The sequence below is a fragment of the Condylura cristata genome, unplaced genomic scaffold (assembly GCF_000260355.1).
Source record: "Condylura cristata isolate star-nosed mole 26May11 unplaced genomic scaffold, ConCri1.0 scaffold00001, whole genome shotgun sequence".
Lineage (NCBI taxonomy): Eukaryota > Metazoa > Chordata > Mammalia > Eulipotyphla > Talpidae > Condylura > Condylura cristata.
This window is the reverse complement of record NW_004567102.1, coordinates 10,039,504-10,060,040: the sequence shown is the minus strand read 5'-3', so window position 1 is coordinate 10,060,040 and position 20,537 is coordinate 10,039,504. Positions and strand designations below refer to the sequence as shown.

Genomic DNA, 20,537 nt, shown 5'->3' with positions numbered 1-20,537 from the left:
AATTAACTTTTTTTTTTCACGGTATATTAATGTATGCATACAAGAACTCTGGGATACAGGCCAGAGGTGCAGAGGGTGAGAGGATTCATCAGAGAATCATAACAGGTGGGCTGACTGAAATACACTGCTGAGGAGAGCAGCAAGCAAGACAGGAGAAGTCTGCTGCACCATGTGGGTCACCTCCCTGGTGGGGGATCGAACTCATGCTGCAGTGGCTGCAGATAGCTTCAACCCATTGCAGAGAGGGCACACCCTAGTTAACTTCTAAAAGAAAAAAACAGGTCATTATATTCTCTGCCTATCGGTGGTTCAGCAGTGCCATTGCCATGGTCAGGAGAAACTTGTAGACAGCAGGTAGATCAGGTCCACAGTTCCTTACTCTTTATTCTCAAAAAGCCAGTATGTGCTCAGGTAAATCATTTTGGTGGAAAAGAAGTGTACATGCTGGGAGCTATGAGTACCCTCCAGTAGGCTGAAACAACTAAGAGGGCATTGTGGGGTCCTTTGCTCTTAGAAAGAGACAAAACATCTCATTATTTTTTTGTTCTGTGTTCCTACCTGAAAGTCCAAGTGGCCTGTGACATTTCATCTCATATCACTGGCAGTTAGAAAATTTAAGCATGTCAGAACATTAAGGCAGTTGTAAAAGAATTTAAGCAGAAATTACAAAGTGAAACACATTCTTTCTTTCAGCAACAGACTAGGAAAAGTTCACATAGTATTCTTTTTTCTTTCAGAACTTACAATACTTTATATGCCCCAGAAATGCTATCCAAAATGGCAGAACCCTTCACAAAGACCCTGGACATGCTTGAAGCAGAAAAATCGGTTATTTTAGGTAAGAAATCTAACCTTTTTTGCCCTGGAGGTTCGCCTTATCTCTAGTGGATTCCTTAGACAACATCAGTGTGCCTGTCTCTTCTCCTCCTCACTCGGCACTATCTGGGCTACCTGTTTATTCAGAAATAGAGAGATGGAGTTCCTGCGAACTCTCTAGAAACAGTGCATGTACTCATTCTCTTAGTATAGTATACAGCAAAGGTCTTCAGAGGTAATTTCTCCTCCCTCTCCCCTCACCCCCCATGTTAACATGTTAACCCTTCTTTGAGATTTAGGTAGATAGGTAAGTAAAACATGTTTGTTTGTTTTTTAACCTGTAAGATAATAAGCATATTTTCCTGCGTTTATATTATAAAAGATATTAAATTGTTTCACTAGTAAAAAAAAATGTAATTAAAATTTATACAGGAATAGATTCTAAGCCATGTTTCTAGTTGTTAATTTGATTTAGAATATTGTATTAACTCATTTTCCAAGTAGCTTATAACCATGCACTGATAATTGTGCTGTTGTGTGAAGGAAAATGGCTATGGAAGAGTGTTTTAATTAGAGACCTAGTCCAGCCTCAAGGCGACCAGAAGGTCGCCTCCAGTGGAGAGACTTAAAGAATGAGTAAGAACTAACAACTTGAGGGCAAGAAGAGATGCTAAGCATTCTGGACAAGCACAACAGTGGGTACAAGATCCTGAAACATGCAGAAAAGAGGTTGTTTGTCCAGGAAGTAGAAAGCATTCACTGAGGTGACTGAAAGATAGGCAGTGGTTAGAAATTAGAGAAAAACATGTCTAGAGTTGTCTGAACCTTGTTCCCATCTGTGAAACTTCATGCTGGATCACATCACAGCCAACGAGTATTTCCAGCTATAACCTCTGTTTAGACCTGGCTACTATTAACCAGTCCTCTGTGTATTCCTCAGCTGTGGCATTTATGGAAGCAAGGGTGTCAGCTTGCTTGTTGGCTCATCCTTGTCTGTCTTGTTCTGCATAGTCCAGGGTCTTTTCCATTGGTGCCACTACACTGACAGTCACCAGTGAGTAATAGAACTTCCAAAAATGTCTTGCCATTAATATAATAAGTAGGAGTTGCTGTACCACTCATTCTCAGTTATTCAAATTAAGCCAGAAATTTCTGCTGTGCAAATAATATATTCAACCAAAACATACTAGAATGGATAGACAATTCCCTCTGGCAGCTTCTAACCATGAAAATGACTTAAAATGCAAAATTGCCTCTGATTAAAAGTTTACATCTTTTAAAAACAATTGTTACACGTAGGTGAGTTTCATTTTGATATGCTGTATATCTTGGACTTCTGTATAAAACTTTGCTTAATGGGGAGTTACATAATTTGAGAAGGGAGTAGGGCTATTCTAGTTCTTTTTGGTGAGATCATTTTGATCTGTCATTGTGTGTTCTGCTACAAAAGTGCCACCAGAGAAGCCAAGATAGAATCTGGAATCCTTAGGTCTAGTCTGTAGTTCTGGCTGCTTACGTAGCTTTCACCTTTCCCTATCAGGATGGTGTAGGAAATCACCTTTAGGGGAACTGTTAGCAAGCTAGCTGGTAGAAGACTTCCAGCACTGCTGCGTCTCTCATCTCCCCAAAGCACATGTGTGTGGTGGTGTTTGCGATGTGGCCCCCATGTAGCAGTGGAAAAGCTTGTTCTTAACTTGTCTTTGTAGGATTACCTCAACCACTCCTAGAACTGAATGACTATCCTGTCTACAAAACAGTCCTGGAAAGAATGCAGCGTTTCTTCTCCACCCTTTATGAGAACTGGTAAGGAACTAATATTGCCTGTCTTTATTCTCTTCCTAGACAAATAATGTATAGGATTTGCTCTGGGTTGAATTTTTGATCTAGAATCATAGTGTGCAAGAATTTGCCAGGAAATTAAAAATTCTAGGTCAAATCAAGAAGGGCTACTTACATGTAGCCCTTCTTTTTATTACTGACATAAGTGCCTCAGTTTTAGCCATGACTTGCTGTTTTATGCCAGCTTATCTGTTTCCAGTGCATAAAATGATGAAACCAAAGAAAGAGGTACACTATACACACTATAGTGGTAAGAATGCATTTTCTCATACCCTCACTGCTTGTGGCCTATTTTTCATGGTATTCTTGGAGGCAGCTTTGGGTCCTGGTTGTGGAGTGGGAGGGTAATTGGCCCTTCAGCATGCCGCCATGCCCAGGGCATCGACCTCACTGACACAGTGCTGGAGTCAGTCAGCACTCAGCGCAAGAGACCCAGCATTGTAAATTCACATTACTTGTTAAATAATGAAGGCTCCTGTTGATCTTGTCTTGAAAAAGAAGCAACCATCTAGTAAAAAGCTTCCTTAAAAGGGGACAGGATATTATTTTCATTTTTCATAAAAGATTAAGTCCACATCTTAGGAATATATACTGATTAAACTCAACATCTCTTTAGGACTAGACACAGTTGCTTTTCTAGCTTGAGCAGGCCTAGTGTAGGCTAGAAATGAAGTTCCTCGGGCAGTCAGGGATTTCTAATCACCCACGGTTTCCCTTACAGTTTCCATATCCTGGGGAAGGCAGGCCCTTCCATGCAGCAGGACTTCTACACTGTGGAGCACCTTGCTACCCAGCTTCTCAACTCAGCCTTTGTCAACTTGAACAACATTCCTGACTACAGACTCAGACCCATGCTTCATATCCTTTCAAAAGTCCCTAGGTAACCCAAAGGGCCAGAAGATGAAGACAGGAACAGTTCAGGCTCCAGAGGAGGCAGTGCTAAGCTGTGTGGAATGGATGGAATTATTTATCTAAGTGTAAAAATAATCACATTAATAGAATAAGATTGAAGTAAACATAGCACAGGCAGTCTAGGAGATCCACAGATCTTTTATTTAGGGTAAATTCTTATCCCACTTTTTGAAATGATAAAAGATAAAACATTTATTCCTTTTCTGTTTTAAAGATTTATTTATTTATGCATACAAGAACTGGGGTACAAGCTAGAGGTATGGGAGGTGAGAGGATTCACAGGAGACAGAGTAGGGAGCAAATTGACTGAAACAAACTAGCTGAAATACACTGCTGAAGGAGCAGTGGGCAGGACAGGTCTGCTTTGCCATGTGGGTCACCTCCCTGGTCAGGGGTCAGACTGGTGTTGCAGTAGCTGCAGGTAGCTACTGATAGCTTCATAGTGCTGTGCTTTAACCCCTTGCACCACCAGGGAGGGCCTCCTTCCCTGTATTCTGTCAGGTACTTCATACTTCACTTTCATTTCAGACATTTTTGCATGGGTCTCTCTTCTCTCAAGTTACATTATACAGACAGGTGAAGGAAAGTTTATCACAAGGGGATCAGCCTATTCCAGCTTGGTAGAAAGAATAGTTAAACTAAAAGTAATAATGTTTAGTATCCATGCAGTTTAGAATTTTCAGAAAGTAACTTGAGATTTTTGCCTATTAACAGAATGTTCTTGGCATATTGCAAGTCCCTTGGGGATTGACTGGCTAAGGGCATAACCTGCTGCCTGGCAGATTTCCAGTCTGTCAAGTAGGTAAAGGGGGGTGCTTTAGAAAGAGAGGGGTATGTATTCGCTACTAAAATTTCTTAACCTGCTCTGTAGGGGTCTTTGTGAAGCCTCTGGTACTCTTTTGTCCCCCAGAGCACTATGAAGCCCTGGTATCTCCCATCCTTGGGCCTCTTTTCACCTACCTCCACATGGTAAGAAACGGGTCGGGAAAGGGTAGCAAAACCACTTAGGGCAGGTGACCTTGAAGGAAAGTCAGGAGCTCCTGAAAGTGCCGCCTTCCTAGTCCTGCCGGAATGGCAGTATAACCATCCTGGCCCAGCAGGCTGCTCATTGTAGAGGATCACACCCCTTCTCCCACCACCAAGAACTACCCTGGTACAGCTGTCCATGAAGCACATGTAGTCTTAGATTGTGCTCCTGACCTTTTAGCTGAGGGGGATAACGGGGGCAGTGCTTCCCTGGGTGCTTTGTTTTTCTGATCTGAAATTAAACAGGGAAACCAGGTGGGTTGAGGACAAATGTGTTCAGAGAGACCCAGAAATTCTAAAATGTTGATACTTCCATGAGGAGGGTCGTGTGATAGGCTGCCCTCATCATGAATATGGGAGGTTTTGGAAACCCTGGCTGCATTGTTAACTTTGTGGGGTCCCCTGGACTCTTTCATTAGTATCTGGAATCCTTGTCTAGTTGGAACCATGAAGTGACCCTTAGATATTGTTCCAGCTTTCTTTCCAATTCTAGCACTTATTTTTTTGTTGTTTGTTTTCCCAGAGGCTTTCCCAAAAATGGCAAGTCATCAACCAGAGGAACCTGCTGTGGTAAGAAACATCTCTCAGTAGATGAGTTGGCTGCCAGGATGGGATGGGAGAATGTGAAAAGGAGAGTCTGCCATCCCACAGCTATATTAGCAGAGAGAGCGTTATAGTCATTCCAAGTCTAGATGGTGGATGACTAGTTTTCTCCCCAGTAGCTCAGATGAAACCTTCATCAGGGCCACCTTCAGCTGTCCTAAGAGGATGCTGAGACATCCTTCTTCACTTAGGATTTTGATCCAGCACCTTCTATCCACCTGGATATAGTCACAGGTAATACTCTCGAAGTGGATCATTGCTGGGCATTCCCAACATTTGTTTAAATTATAGACCAGAAGGAAGTGATCATGAGAAGGAAGTAGGCAGAAAGTGTTCGCTTGGAGTCACTGCTTTCTTCATATCTTCGGGTTTGTATTCCTGTGGAACTTGGCCTCCTGGTTTTCCGTAGTGGAGAAGATGAGACTGCAGATGAAAACCCAGAATCTCAAGAGATGCTGGAGGAGCAGCTGGTGAGGATGTTAACCCGAGAAGTCATGGACCTAATCAGTAAGTGCCATGTGAAAGCCAGTCGTGGTAGAAAGAATTTTTCTGGAAAAAGAACTGGTCACTCACCTAACTTCACCTCCATTAAGGTAAAATGGACACAAAAATTAATGTTTGCAGTAGTATAAGGATGTTTTATGAATTGGACAGAGTTGTAAGGCCAGAATATGAAGACTAGCAGGAATTTGCATTAACATTAGCAGTAACTTCCTTGCTTTATAGATTTGATGGGGGGTTTTTTTTGTTTGTTTTAATTCTTGGGCATGAAGGTGGTTGATTTTCAATTTTTGGTCATCACATTGAGATCTAAAGTAGACAGGGATGTATCAGACATCCTCTTCTGGTCACTCAACTCACAGAAAATTCTGTAATTTCCCTTCAGTTAATTGAACACGAAGAGGAGCCAGAAGAGTCTGGTTAAATGCCTCTATTGAAGAGAGAATGGAAACTGACTTTGGGCTCCCTCCCCCCAATCACCTTCCCAGACTGGGATCCACTAGGCAAAGTGTCTGTTTTCTGGTAGCATGAATCTAGTAACCCTGATCTCCTGTTTCAGCCGTATGCTGTGTTTCAAAGAAAGGTGCTGACCATACTGCTGCTGCCGCGCCCCCTGCAGATGGAGAAGGTAAGTGAGCTGTCGCACAGCACTGCGAGGTCTGTTTGGGCTTCTCCCTATTATCCTCTGTAACCAAGCCAGTTTCCAGTGGAGATTGGAGTATAGCAATTTAGCTTGGATGAGATTTTTTTCATCCAGCTCTATCATGCTGTATTTTTGCTGTAGTTCCCTAGCACACTCCCCCCTCACCCATTGCACTTGCTAGCTATTCTAGCTACGGTTGTTTTTCCTGTGTGCATGGCCTATCCCTTGTTTCATTAAAGTCTCTGCTTAGATGTCACCTCCAAGATTTCCATGACTAACTTATCAAAAATAACACCCCTATCCACTGTTCTCTACCCTATTTTCCCCTTCATAATGCCTGTCACTACCTATTCACTTGTACTCCTCACTAGCACATAAAATCCCATCAGGAAAGGTACTTGGTCCTAGTCCTGCTATTTCCAGTAACTAAATCAGCGGTCGCCACAGTGGGTCTTCAAGTATCTGTTCAGTAATGGAAGATCCTTAGCATTTGTTGACTCTCAGGCTCGGTCCAGGAAACCCCTCCTTCCCCAGTTATAAAGCTGGCTGTATCTCTAGAAGATTTGCTGTGGCCAGGGCCTTCCACACCTTTTCACAGGGGCATGAGCGGCCATCAGATTCCACACTGCACACCACCAATTAGCCCAGGAAACTCAGCTTACCTTTAATTTATAGGCTTCTGTCAGAACAGAATATTCTCTGTTGTGAAAGACTGGAACTTAACTTTCTACTCTCTGCTTACAGATGAAGAGATGATGGCCACTGAAGTAGCCCCTTCAGCCATGGCAGAGCTTACAGATCTGGGCAAGTGTCTAATGAAACATGAGGTAGGTAAAGGGAGCAGATGTATTTTATCCTTGTCCAGGTAGGGAGCCAGTCCCCACTATTCTCACTCTGTGGTGCCATCAAGTTTTTTGGTAGTGTTTATTTTGGGGTAATGCTCTTATTTATGAGTTTAAGTTCCTTGTTCCTAAAACCCCCTGAAAAAGTAAAGTCATACTGTGTCCCTTGCTTGCAGGCAGATTCTCAGAAAAACACAGGCATATCAATACCATTGCCTGGTATTCTGTCACCTAAGCCTGATCTCTGACACCTCTTGCCCATAGGTTTTCACTTCTTTATTGGTAGCTTTTCTTCTTTTTGACAGCCTGATAAAGAGAAAATAAACTCTCGTGCTTCAGTGCACTTTTATCATTTACACAGTCACTTATTAAAACTCCATCTCCTAATATAAAAGAGTATTCAAGGAAAATTATGCTTCTTTTCCCTTATAATCCTTCATCCTTTTCTACTAGGATGTTTGTACAGCTCTGTTAATTACAGCCTTCAATTCCCTGGCCTGGAAGGATACTCTGTCCTGCCAAAGGACGACCACACAGCTCTGCTGGCCACTCCTCAAACAAGTATGATTATCCACCCCTTCTCCTTGCCTCTTCTGAAATGTTTGGGTAATGAGCACTGACTGAACCAGTTGGAAAGATTGGGGTCCTAGGGCCTTCAGGGTCCCCTTTGGGCTCTGAGCACAGCTATCTCCCCAGGTGCTGTCAGGAACACTGCTTGCAGATGCAGTTACGTGGCTTTTCACCAGCGTACTGAAGGGCTTACAAACACACGGGCAGCATGATGGTTGCATGGCTTCCCTGGTCCACCTGGCCTTCCAGATCTACGAGGCACTGGTGAGTGGAGAAAGCATGGGGCGGGGTGGCTGCAGCATCCCACCTCACAAAAATGGCCTACTCCCAGTCAGTTGGACCTTACCCTAAATGGAGTAACTGCCAAGTTGTCAGTGCAGGCCCAAAACTACACTGTTAAGTGTTTTATCCTCACTTCTCAGCGTCCCAGGTACCTCGAGATTAGAGCTGTGATGGAGCAGATTCCTGAAATACAGAAGGAGTCTCTGGACCAGTTTGACTGCAAGCTTTTGAACCCCTCTCTGCAAAAAGCAGCTGACAAACGCCGAAAGGACCAATTCAAACGTCTCATTGCTGGTTGCATTGGGGTAGGTCACACGCCATCACATTCCTAACATCCTGCAGTGGAGGACTGTGTGCACAGGCTAACCGAAAACCAGCTATAGTCATTGACCATTGTGCTAAGATGACCTTTAAGCAAACTACTAGTCAGGGCCCAGCATTAGTTATTTATTTCTCTTTTGTTTTCCACAGAAACCTTTGGGAGAGCAGTTCCGAAAAGAAGTTCACATTAAGAATCTTCCCTCCCTTTTCAAGAAAACAAAGCCTATGCTGGAGACAGAAGTATTGGACACAGAGGAGGGCGGCCTAGCTGCCATCTTTGAACCCTGAGTCAAGCTCCTGGGCATCTCCCTTGGCCTTTATCATCATCTCTTCTTCCCCTTTGTAGCTAATCTCTAGGCCTCTCTCCACTGCCACCTCACTTTCTACCATTGTTAGCCTGGAGAGAGATCCAGGTCTGGAGTTGGAGAGTGGGCCCTGTGTTGGGCCAGAAATAATTATGCTAAAGTATCAAGAAATGGAGTTAGGGCTTAAAACCAGTCTGTCTAAATCTCCCAGGTGGCGCCCATCCTACGTGGAGTTTTGGCTTTTCCAAGTGAGAAAAGCTAGAGCAGGGCAGCCCTTTCCCCCACACCCTCCTGCCCCCATACAGCCATACACCTGTGCAGAACAGTAACTATAGGGGCGCAGTACGCAACACTGCAACTGGTCAGGCTTGTAAGAAGGGCTTACCCCTGAACTGCTTGTACCAGATTGCGTCTGGAGCACTGCAGGTCCCTGAGCCCCCTGGTTGCTGATCTGGCAGGGAACCTCCCCCCACCTCCTAGGGGCATGTCTGGGTTAGGTGCTGACTGTGAACTGAATTTGGCCAGTCCCCTTTTTTGTTTTGAGCAGGAATTTGATCACCTGATTCGTGGTATGGGCTACTGCTAAGCTCTGGGTGTAGTAGTATCAAGTGTAACTTCAGGGACCAGGGCTGGGCCAGCATCTCTTAACTCCCCCAAACAGCTCACACATCTTGCCCTTCCACGAATAACCCCTCAGTGTGATTTCCAAAACCCCAGGCTCCACTCAGGCACAAGAGCCACAGTACCCTATCTAGTGTCATATGACACCATTAGCATCTAAAGATAACCCAGACCAATGAAGCTACATCTGTGACTAGCAGCTAGCAAAGCCACTAGTCTCTTCTAGGACTAGCTGAGTCCAGGTGCCTTCAGGAAATCTCATGCTTTCAGATCCCCGGTAACTTCTCACTTTGGGTCATTTCCAAAAGAAAATGAAATATGCCTTCCCATCAAGCCTGTATTGTGAGTTTCCAGTCCATTCTCAAGGCCGCTAGAGAGCCCTGTAAGCACAGGGGATGTGGCTGCAGGACCCTAGCCTTTAGATCATTGCTGGCAGGGTGAGGTTCAGTCCACACAGAAACCCATGTCTGTCACTGTGTTCTGTGTACACAGAGGTCTGTCATCAGCCCAGTCTGCTAACAGGTTTTGGTGAGGACAAGGTGGAGCAGCATGGATGGACAGAAGCTACAGCTTTTAACTAGTAACAGAATCCCAGGTAGGGTAGAGTTGGGGAGAGGTAAAACTGGGGAAACAGAACTTGGGAGTCCCCTGCCCCAACAGCTATTTTTAGGCAAACTTGCCCCACACCCTCTTTCTGGGTGGTACTTTGGGGCCTGTTGTCAACTGTGTGAAGGCCGTCTGAAAGCATGTTTACCTCCAAATTTGATCACTGCCTACTCCTCTCTTGTTGGGGCTATAGAGGGCATAGGTGTATTTATTGTGTTGTAATATTTTTAACATCCTGTGACTTCATGCTAGAAGTTTTCTATTGTTTATAGAATCTTTTGTAGAAACATTAACTCTAAAGCACATTTGCATGTCAGTAAAAATCTCAATTTCATACAGAAAGGGCCCCATCTGCCTTTTTCAAACCAATGACATACTCCAGGGTTATTATTTCTCTTGAGCATCCAGCTAAGAGACTGGACAGAAAGGACCATTACTAATGGACTGCTGTCAAACCTCTGAAACATGTCAGCTAGGGAAAGACACTCTGGCACGCCTAAATGAAGCAGCCCACTCCACGCCTTCAGTGCTGCTGTTGGTGGCTGCTGGACCTGTCCTAGGGGACTACCCAGAGAGAACTGCCATTCTTCCTCACGTGGCTCTAGCAATGTGACTTGACTGCTGTGGGCCATCCTTTTTTCTATTAGTAACTTTTTCTCTAGTATTGCAGGAGATAGGTTAAGCCCACAAAGTTTTTCTGGGCTCTGGCTGGACCCAAGAACACCTCAATCAGACATTTCTTGTGAGGCTTCAGAGAGACTTGGTTCTGACCTACAGTGATATCTGAGCCCATTTTTCCTAACTGCTAATTAATGCCAACCCTGTGCTGAGGTGCTGGTATTTCTGGATCAAAACTGAAGCAGTTTGACACAAGAAATTTGCTTTGGATGTGAATTTATTTACATTAAAGCCTCACAAAGGCATGAAAATAACATTGTAGCACATTTAACAAAATGTATTGACTAAATAAAGCTGGAATTGTCCAGAAAACTCAGGACAGAACCCTAGTCGCACTGGCCCCTCAATAGTAAAGCAGTCGTTTGAGAGGCAAGATCCCAGACTCTTCAGCTTGCCTCAGAAGCATCCAAGCCCCGTGTGCCAACAAGTCCGATGCAAATCTCAGTCCATCTGCACAGCATCTAGTTCATCCAAGAACCGCCGGCACTTTCCCATCAGCACCTTGATGGCTTCGCTCACCAGCACATCAGGTGGCAACACCCCTGTTGACTCCACGGAGACTGGGGATCAAAGAGACACTTTAGCCCAGCAGGGCTTGCCTTTTAAAACGCCTGTATAAATTACTGCTAGGTTCCACAACAGGACTACACAAGGAAGCACCAAAGAACTTTCACACCGACCCCCCAGGTGATACTCACAGATGTAATGGTCCCGAACCCGAGCAAGCCGTACAGCCTTCTTTAGCTTCTCATGTCGGAAGACTTCCCTGCTGAAGGTATCTAAACGGGGATTGACAACTCTGGCCATCTTCTTACCTAATGTAAACAAACTATGTTAAAAGTTTGTAAGCAGACCCTTTACTTCTCTCTGCTCAATCTTCAAAGAAATATGCATTAGTTCTTCATTTAACACTATCCCAAATGTCTTACCTTGGACTTCCTGCACCTCGATAACACCAGGTGAGAAGCAGTGGCGAAGTTCCTCAGCTGCTTCTCCTTCCACAGGCTCAAGCAGGGTGATATCTGGCAGAAGCCTGTAACTGGCTGTTGCCACAGGAGAAAATTTGGCGTGGTCCTTGCCTGGAGGGGACCGGGAAAGCAGAGTCTGGGCATTCCCAATGCTGAGGACAGTGAAGGCTCAGCTGAGTCTCTGAAGTCAAACCTTGCCCCACAACAAACTAACCGCCACCACCTGTGTGGGGTAGTCCACAGGGTTCTCACCAATCCCCTTGACACAGTGCATAAGTAGATCAATCTCCTGGCCAGGCCGCAGCTGAGCAATGAGGATATCGTCATGCACTGGTCGGATAGTGCCCTCTGGAAAGAGGTCAGCCTGGTTCCCCAGGGGGACCCATGTCATGTGCCTGGTGTAGACTGGAGGAAGAAGCAAGTCACAGTTCATTCCCTAAAACTAGCACCCATCAACAGATAGGCCTTGGGTCCACCGACCACTTCTCACCTTTGTGGTTCACATAGAGTTCATTGGGGTCAGAGGAATCTTTAGCCGCCTGGGGGTTCCGAGTGCACCTTACTTGCAGCCGAAACTGTAGAGTATCTATCTCTGTGCCTTCTTCATCTCCTGCACGAAGGGAAGAGGGCGGCACTGAAGGAGCTAGTGAACATGAGTTCCAAGCACTGTGGTGAGCACATTTCATTTTTCAATCTTCTTGACAAACTTAGGGGGGCAAGTGCTGTCACTAACAAGAATGCTAATATACCAAGATTAGTAACTTGCCCGAGGTTTGACAGTAGCCAGTCCAGGATTTTAACACAGTCTAGGAGAGAGAAGCTTGAGAGAAGCTCTACCTTTTCCAAAATTTTCTCAAATCCTCACCTTGGTTCCGATACTCAAAAAGACGGGGATCAGCATGAATGGGAATGAGCCCCAAGCGATGAGCAAGGATCTCATCCTGGACAATAGATGTGTTGTTGTACACCAGGACCTTTTCCACAGCCATAGTTGGTACCTGCCCAAGAATACATAATCACTTTACAAAGACTTTTTAGACAACCCATCTACTCCCAACTGACACAGGGAGATAGGAAGAGACCTCTCCTGGCAGAACACCTGCTAAGTTGACAACAAGAAGAAAGTAATACTAAGAAAAAAGGAACAGCAGCTTGAGAAAATACAAGTGAGGTGATAGCACAGCTTCCCCATGCAACTCCATCCACACCACCATGCCCTGCCAGTACCTCAGCTAACAGAATGCGTCGAAAAGCATTGGCAATGGCTGCGTCAATTCCCACCATGTCAAACTCCAATGAGTTCTCATCCATGTGTACCACATCCACACGAAAATTCTGAAGGAAAGGGAAAAACAAATGAAACCTGCTTCCTATCTAGTAAGTACCTCCTCCAGCATTCCCCTCAAGTTAGTAACATTCCCTTCTCCAAAAACCTAAAACCGTCTGCAATATGGCTTCTAGCCAGACCATCCTGAGACTCTATTACTGAAAAAACAGCCTTCCAAACTGTTCGGTCTAGTTGACATTATTACTCTTTCTAGAATGCTGTTGTATTTAACATTGTTGACAATTCTAAATTTGTTGACAAACTTGCTACTGGTTCTTTTTCTCTGATGAACCTAAATTCACTATCTTCCTCCTCCAAAAATTTGTGATTATTTCCCAGATTTTTGTCTGGATGATTTCAACCTTATATAATTTTATCTGTAACAACTACTCCCAAGATTATCTTTCATTTTGCTCTCCTTTCAAACATACTCAACTAGTCTGCTGTGTTTCTCAACATGCACAAAGCTGAATACATCATCTTTCCCTTCCCCTGATCCACTTCTCCTGGGTGATACTACCATCTATCAAAGCAGTTGTCTAGGCGAGATCATTTTACACTCCTCCTCATTGCCCAAATTTACCTTCTATATCCCCTTAGCTCTATTTTGGTGTTCTTAGTCCATGTCTTCAACCTCAGTTTCCCTTTGCTATCGGGTCACAAATCTGCCTGCCCATATACATGATGCTCCTCAAATTTATCCTCTCTTTCCCAACCACTAACTAGAGTTGGGGATCTGATCAAATCTATTTAACTGCTCTTCAAAAGCTCCCTAAGGGACACCTCAACCTTGCCCACCGCTGAACATTCTAGCGATAAAGAGCTGCCACAGCTCGGCTTACACAAGCCTTCATAAATTAGCTCCTCCTCATCCTTCGCTGTTCTCTAATCTGATTATCATTGAACGTCAACTCGAGTGGCAGTTCCTTCAGGAAATCTTTCATACTTCTGGCTCCCTTCCCGTTCCAGATTAGGTGCCTTTGCAGAGTACCCTTGATACCCGTTTCTCCAAACCCTGGCATCCTTTGTTGCTATCAACTGACTCTCCCACATTATATTTGAATAATTGATTTACATGGCATCTTCTCCAGTAAGAATGAACATCTTGGTCGCAGAACGGAGCTGAAACTGTGTAACCCATCTCTGAAGGAACGTTTTATAACACAAAAGACAGCTCCTAACGCATAAGCTGCTCCGATCGCACGCAGGCCCCTTTTAATTTCTCTGAACATCTCCAGTGCCACTCACCTTCTCGAAGCGGTCCTGGTCCCAAGCATCATCATAGCCCGAGTAGTTACCGGGAAAGTCGGTAGTATGAACCTAAATCAAAGAAAGACAAGTCCGTCTCCACGGCTATCTCAACCCGTCCCTGTTCCTCTCCCACTCATCCCTAGCTCAAGGACAGAAAGCTTACATTGCGAACCCCGAACTCCCCCAGAACCACGCGGCTCCGCATTTCTTCCACCTGAGCGGCCGCCATCTTCAACTTCTACACGTGACGGAGGAGTGACGCCCGCGCGTGCGTTCTAGTTGCCCTCCACCGTCTCCGTAGCGACGCGCCGCCTCCCGGAATCAAATATCGCGAGGTTTTCTCCGCCACTCCCCCCCGCCCTCCCGTCCCTGTCCACGTCCCCAGCTTCCGGAAGTCAGTTTTGACCAAACATCCGGGTTTCTCTTTTCTGCGCTCCGGCTAATCTCACATCTTTTTCTAGCCCCTGGACTTCTCACTCCTGCCAGCCGAAGTCTCTCCCGCTCCTCTGCGCGTGGAATTAGCGCGGACTTCGGCCACGGGAACCCTCGAGGGACATGGCAACTACGGCGGCGCCGGGTGGTGGCGCCCGAAACGGGGCCGGCCCGGAATGGGGAGGGTTCGAAGAAAACATCCAGGTAATGGCCCTGAGGCTCCGCTTGCCAGCAGTCCCAGGGCTGGCAGCCGTCCTGAAGTGACGTAGGGATTCGCTCTCGAGGCCCGAGAGGCTGCTCCATTGGCAACATCTTTCCTCTCCTTTGGGAGGTCGTACACAGTCAAGTCAGTGTGGCTAGTGCTGGCCTTAAAGATTCAGACTGGCATTCGAGCCGGACAGCCTCCGGGTCTCTGGATCGCCCGCTCTTGTTTTAGGGACAAGAGATCGGTCGGGCTCGGTCATGGCACGGGGCGGGATTCACAGGCACAAGTTAAAAAACAGCACAGCTTTGTTTGGGACTTGGGAGAGGCAGAGGAAATCGGCGATTTGCAGCCCTTTGAGACTTCCACGGGGAAGGCAGGAGAAAGATATGCATAGAAGACAGGTCGCAAGTTTTCTAAGCTACAGAGCGCCAAAGCTAGCAACAAAGGGTTCTGAGAGCAAACGAGGGAAGCTGTCGCATGATAAATGGTGAATCCAAGTCCCAACCCTAGCAGTGGAAGAACAGTACTCCAAATCCTGAAATGAGTAGAGGTGGACTTAAAGAATGGAGCAGAAAGACCCTGCCCTCTAGTAGCCATTGTCTTCACAGGGTGGGGGCTCAGCAGTGATTGACATGGAGAACATGGACGATACCTCGGGCTCCAGCTTTGAGGATATGGGTGAGCTGCATCAGCGTCTGCGGGAGGAAGAAGTAGATGCCGATGCAGCAGCTGCTGAAGAGGAGGATGGAGAATTCCTGGGCATGAAGGGCTTTAAGGGACAGCTGAGCCGGCAGGTGGCTGATCAGGTAAGCAAGATCAAGTCCCTGGCAAGTAGAAAAGTACACCTACATAGGCCTCAGGTTCTGGAGTTGGCAAAGTTCACCCCAGATTGTTCGGTTAGAACTATGTAGAAATCCAAAAGGAAATACACAGGGCCTAGAACCAAGAGCCTCATAATACCCATCAACCCCCATCTTCCTTACTTCAGATGTGGCAGGCAGGGAAGAGACAAGCTTCCAGGGCCTTCAGCTTATACGCCAACATCGACATCCTGAGACCCTACTTTGATGTGGAGCCTGCCCAGGTGCGAAGCAGGTGAGGATCCTTCTAACAGAAGCTGCCCTCCTAACATCTAGCTCTTCATCTAAAATTACATCCAGAAAACAAGTCCTCTCTGTGCTCCTAACAGCCCTCCTCATTGCACACCATCCCTCTTACCTGTCAGCAAACAGGATCAGGAAGTAGTGGTAACACATTGCCCTCCTCCCCTTCTCCAGCGAGTCAGTTGCTCATCTTTCCTCAAAATCTAGCTCTAAGTGCCCCTTCTTTGCTTCCCACTCCTCAATCCCCACCCCACAATGACATCTACTGTGCTCCTGTCAAGTGCTGTACTTATTCCTGGGTCTGTCACCCTGGATATCTCCTCAAAAGTAGGCTCTGTTCTACCTTTTATTCTTAGCACCATAACAGTCCTAGAACATCAGTAATTGTTGAATGATTTTTCAAGAACTGGATTTGATCTTGGCTCGGATCTTTGTGTATGCTTTTACTTAACCAAGGTTTATTAAATACATAGTTCCAATCAGCAAGTAATAAGTTTTTGCTCTGTGCTGGACACAGAGCTGTACTACTTTCTGATTAGTGTCTGGCACAGTGGTGAAGGTCACTGGAAGCTTAGCCCGCAGGCATTGCAGTGGAGCACTCCTTTGCTGTGAAGGGGCACATAGGAGGACACAGTATAGGCCGGAGGGTGGGACAGGGCAGGCTTCTCTGAGGATGTAAAATCTTGCCAAAATCCAAAGTATTATTAAGAACTGGCCATCCAAGAGAGTGGGGGGGTGACTTGTACCTTTCCTTCTTCCTGGAATTTTCATATCCCTCTAAATCCTTTTTTTAAAGATTTATTTATGCATACAGAATTGGGGCACGGGGGGGTGAGAGGATTCACCAAAAACAGAGCGGGGAGCAGAACAGGCAGATCAACTGATTCACTCTGCCGAGGGGAGCAGTGGGCAAGACAGGTCTGCTGCGCCATGTGGGTCAGCTCCCGGGCCGGGGATCAAACTCATGCCGCAGCAGCTGCGGACCGCTTCATAGTGCTGCGCTTTAACCCATTGCACCACCAGGGAGGGCCCTCGAGTACATTTTTCAAGAAAATGCTCAGTGCTCAGTGGTGCCTGGAGGAATAGTAAGCAGGAAGAGGCAGGAAGCAAGTAACAACTTTCCTTCTAAACCCTGCCCTGAATTCTGGGCATTTGCTGCTCAGGTTTCCTAACTCCTAAAGGGGACAGATGGAAAAGCCACTTGGCTTTTCCCCTCCCCAGGCCCAAATGGACTCTGAGTCTCCATGCTTCTGTCAGCACAGCCTCAGGTGCTTGGCCTTGCTGGGTAGGGACAAAGAAGTGATTTCCTCAGTCTCTGTCTTTACTATCCTCTTTTCCCATTACTATCCAGCATGTTCTCTGGCGTTAGAGGAATGAGATTCAGACCCTTCAAAACCTCATTGCCTAGTACTGCCTCTGCTCTCATCTCTCCTCTCCTCTCCTCTCCCAGGCTCCTGGAGTCCATGATCCCTATCAAGATGGTCAGCTTCCCCCAGGTGAATTGGGGGGGCATGTCTGGAGGAGCAAGGGGAGGCACTACGGCAGAGGGCGGGCACCAGGCAGAGGCTGGGTAGTGTAAACAGAAAAGCCGTTGTACCCTCCAGCCTAAATCAGTTGGTATATTGACAGAAAATTGCAGGTGAGCTCTATGGACCACTCATGCTGGTCTTCACGCTGGTTGCCATCCTCCTCCACGGGATGAAGACATCTGACACCATTATCGTAAGCAGGACAGAGGACTTTGGGGGGTGGCTGAATGGAGTTAAAGCTGCCCAAGGAGATGATGCTGAAGTGAGGTAGAAGCGGCCCCTAAGGAAGGCCCTGGGGCTGAGACCAGAGGCCACCCCAGGACTAAGTAGAGCCTTCACCCCACAGCGGGAAGGCACTCTGATGGGCACAGCCATTGGCACCTGCTTCGGCTACTGGCTGGGCGTCTCGTCCTTCATTTACTTCCTCGCCTACCTGTGCAACGCCCAAATCACCATGCTCCAGATGCTGGCACTGCTGGTAAGGAATCCAGCACGGTGGTGGGCAAGGGTGAACTTAAGAGTAGCCACACCTTGGTTCGCCTCTGCACTGATGAGGCCCAAGGTCAGAATGGGATGAGCTGGCTAGTGGACCGTTGTGAGGGTCCAGGGCCAGCCCAGCCTGAATGAGTTTCCTCTCCACCATCCTTCGTCCTAGGGCTATGGCCTCTTTGGACACTGCATTGTCCTGTTCATCACCTATAACATCCACCTCCATGCCCTCTTCTACCTCTTCTGGCTGCTGGTGGGTGGGCTGTCCACCCTGCGCATGGTAAGCTGGGTAGCAAGTTTCCAGAAAAGGGCTGTCCCACTACAGAGTTGGGAGAACAGCCCAGAGCTCTATCTGAACCCTATAAAGGATTCAGAGTGGGAGGGAAGAGCCCAGAGATGGTTCTGCCCCGAGTAGGACTGTCCTGCACATGGCTCATGTTGGAGCCAGGTTCCGTCAGCTGTATTCCTGTGGCCATAGGTGGCAGTGTTGGTGTCACGAACTGTGGGTCCCACACAGCGGCTGCTCCTTTGTGGCACCCTAGCTGCCCTGCACATGCTGTTCCTGCTCTATCTGCATTTTGCCTACCACAAAGTGGTAGAGGGTAAGTGACAAAAGGGCCTAGGGATGGGGGGGAGCGGGAACAGCTGCTGAACATGGGCCCAGCCAGCACTCACTCACCTTCCATCCTCCTTTCAGGGATCCTGGACACCCTGGAGGGCCCCAACATCCCACCCATGCAGAGAGTTCCCAGAGACATCCCGGCTGTGCTCCCTGCTGCTAGGCTTCCCACCACCATGCTCAACGCCACAGCCAAGGCTGTTGTGATGACCCTGCAGGCACACTGACCCTGCCTGGAAACCTCAGCCGGCCCCCTTCCCCTCAGCTGTGCCGGCGAAGATGAAAGGACAGTACTGACGACATGTGTTTCTTTGATGGAGTCTGCAGCTGCCACAAAGCTGTAGCCACTTAAGCATCTCCTTGACGCCTGTGAGGGCTTCTGAAGGGCACAAGGCCAGGAACTCCTGGCCAGGACTGCAGGGCTCTGCAGCCAGTATGGAAAATGGGTCAGCTCCTCCGAGGCCCTCTCACCACCTGCCCCTTCCTTCCTCTCTATCTCTCCCACATTGTCTTGCTAAATATAGACTTGGTAATTAAAATACTGATTGAAGTCTGGAACAGCAGCTACCATTTCAGTGGTTCTCCCTGCTACCTACTTCCTGTACTTTCCAGTGGTGGTAGTATCACATGTTGCCTTTTTTATACCCTCATCCTGGCAGGATGAAGGTGAGCCCAGTCTGCACTGAAGGCAGCAACCTAACAGGAAACCTGGCCTTGATGGCAGGGGTCACACCTGCCCCTGTGGAGCAGCAAGGAGGCCTCAGACACAAGAACCATGAACCATAACCTGGTGAAACAGTGCGCTGAGCTGGAGTCCTGGGCCCAGCCTCAGAGCCAGTGGAGGGAGGACAACCAGACAAAACCTTCCAGATTCAGCCCCACGTCACTGCAAGGCCTTTGGCACCTGGGCCTCTGTAGGAATACATAGCTCCTGTAGGCGCTCCTAGCCAAGGCTTGACTTAGCCCTGGTTTTCCTGGGGTGAGAGGAACAAAGCTCTCTTGAGAAGTCTTCGCCCTTCCTCTTCAGGTGCTTAAAACCACCACCCCAAGCCCGGCACCATCCACTTCCACCTCCCATTACTCGCCATTTCAGTTCACTCACATGGTTGTTGGAATAGGGTCTTTGGCTGCCCTTTATTAACAAAAATACTGTGTTTCCAAATCATTACCCTAATAAATCTAGGTCAGCACTTCTCCCTCCTAAATAAAGGGGCAGAGACAGGCCTTCCTACATTTGCCCTACTTTATGTGGGGCCCCCATGGCCTCATCACAGGACAAAGTTCTAACCCTCTTAGGCAGGTGCCCGTCTCATGAGCTCCAGTCCACATTCCAGGACGCTGATTCTGGCAGGCAACCCCTTTATTTCGGCTACCCAGTCTCAAATACTGAACCGCTCAAAGCCGTACCCTTTAAGGTACCTGGGAAAGGAACTTTACCAGCAGGCTGTGTCTACCTGTCGCTCACCTGCCCCAGGGACCCTTGGGAGTTGCTCTGGGTCTGGCAGCTCGGGGCGCCTCTGCCCGGCCCTGGCGTCTGGGGCCGCGGCTGCAAGGCCGCCATCTTGACGCGGGCACGCGGGGAAGTCCTCGGGCTGGAAAATCCGCTCAAGCTATGCTGTGGGTCACCCGCGCGGGGACGCTGGGACCCAGCGGGCGTGAGTAAAGGGCTCTGGGGAGGATCGTGCAGGACGGGGGGTGCATGCCTGGCGAAGGATACCGGGGCTCTAGCCCCTGGAATGAGGAACGACGGGAAAGATCCCAAGAACTCGGCAATGCTCTAAAACGCCATCGCCGTGTGATGTGCCTCCATTCGCCCGAGCCCCGGTGGGTCCCGGGCACCAGGTCTGCTTCCTTCCCTCCACCTGGCCCCGCACTCAAGACGAAGGATGTCCCCACGGCTCCTGAGCTACCCGGCGTACGCAAACCTCGTGGACCCGCGTGGCCTTTGCAGAGCAGGGGGCGGGGCGAGTGACGCTGACGCGGCCGTTGCCATGGGAACCCGCCGCCCGCTCCGGAGCGGTGGCCGAAGCCGGAGCTGCCGCCCGCCGC

General features: G+C 47.7%; 3 protein-coding genes across 4 annotated transcripts in view; 2 read left to right on the top strand and 1 right to left on the bottom strand.

Moving 5' to 3' along the window:
• XPO5 (exportin 5) overlaps positions 1-9,236 on the top strand; it is a 50,081-nt gene extending 40,845 nt beyond the window's left edge. For both annotated transcript variants that reach the window (XM_012722582.1, XM_012722574.1), the window contains 12 exons: positions 738-838; positions 2,523-2,619; positions 3,377-3,513; positions 4,439-4,536; positions 5,117-5,163; positions 5,606-5,703; positions 6,257-6,325; positions 7,085-7,167; positions 7,636-7,743; positions 7,879-8,016; positions 8,175-8,339; positions 8,506-9,236. In XM_012722582.1, coding sequence (XP_012578036.1) covers positions 738-838; positions 2,523-2,619; positions 3,377-3,513; positions 4,439-4,536; positions 5,117-5,163; positions 5,606-5,703; positions 6,257-6,325; positions 7,085-7,167; positions 7,636-7,743; positions 7,879-8,016; positions 8,175-8,339; positions 8,506-8,643 — 1,279 coding nt within the window. In that variant the 3' untranslated portion in view covers positions 8,644-9,236. The remainder of the gene's footprint in view (positions 1-737; positions 839-2,522; positions 2,620-3,376; positions 3,514-4,438; positions 4,537-5,116; positions 5,164-5,605; positions 5,704-6,256; positions 6,326-7,084; positions 7,168-7,635; positions 7,744-7,878; positions 8,017-8,174; positions 8,340-8,505) is intronic.
• Positions 9,237-10,753: 1,517 nt separating this feature from the next.
• On the bottom strand, positions 10,754-14,396 carry POLR1C (polymerase (RNA) I polypeptide C, 30kDa). The gene is made up of 9 exons (XM_004673519.2): positions 14,275-14,396; positions 14,109-14,180; positions 12,761-12,868; positions 12,399-12,531; positions 12,024-12,143; positions 11,786-11,938; positions 11,495-11,644; positions 11,264-11,380; positions 10,754-11,125 (listed from the first exon to the last, which is right to left on the bottom strand). Exons 1-9 carry the CDS (start codon positions 14,338-14,340, stop codon positions 11,007-11,009), a joined length of 1,038 nt encoding a protein of 345 aa, XP_004673576.1. The 5' UTR covers positions 14,341-14,396; the 3' UTR covers positions 10,754-11,006.
• Positions 14,397-14,478: 82 nt separating this feature from the next.
• On the top strand, positions 14,479-19,051 carry YIPF3 (Yip1 domain family, member 3). Its single transcript, XM_004673517.1, has 9 exons — positions 14,479-14,747; positions 15,357-15,554; positions 15,737-15,843; positions 17,302-17,347; positions 17,481-17,573; positions 17,727-17,858; positions 18,036-18,149; positions 18,348-18,471; positions 18,567-19,051. Exons 1-9 carry the CDS (start codon positions 14,667-14,669, stop codon positions 18,713-18,715), a joined length of 1,044 nt encoding a protein of 347 aa, XP_004673574.1. The 5' UTR covers positions 14,479-14,666; the 3' UTR covers positions 18,716-19,051.
• The last annotated feature ends 1,486 nt before the right edge of the window (positions 19,052-20,537 follow it).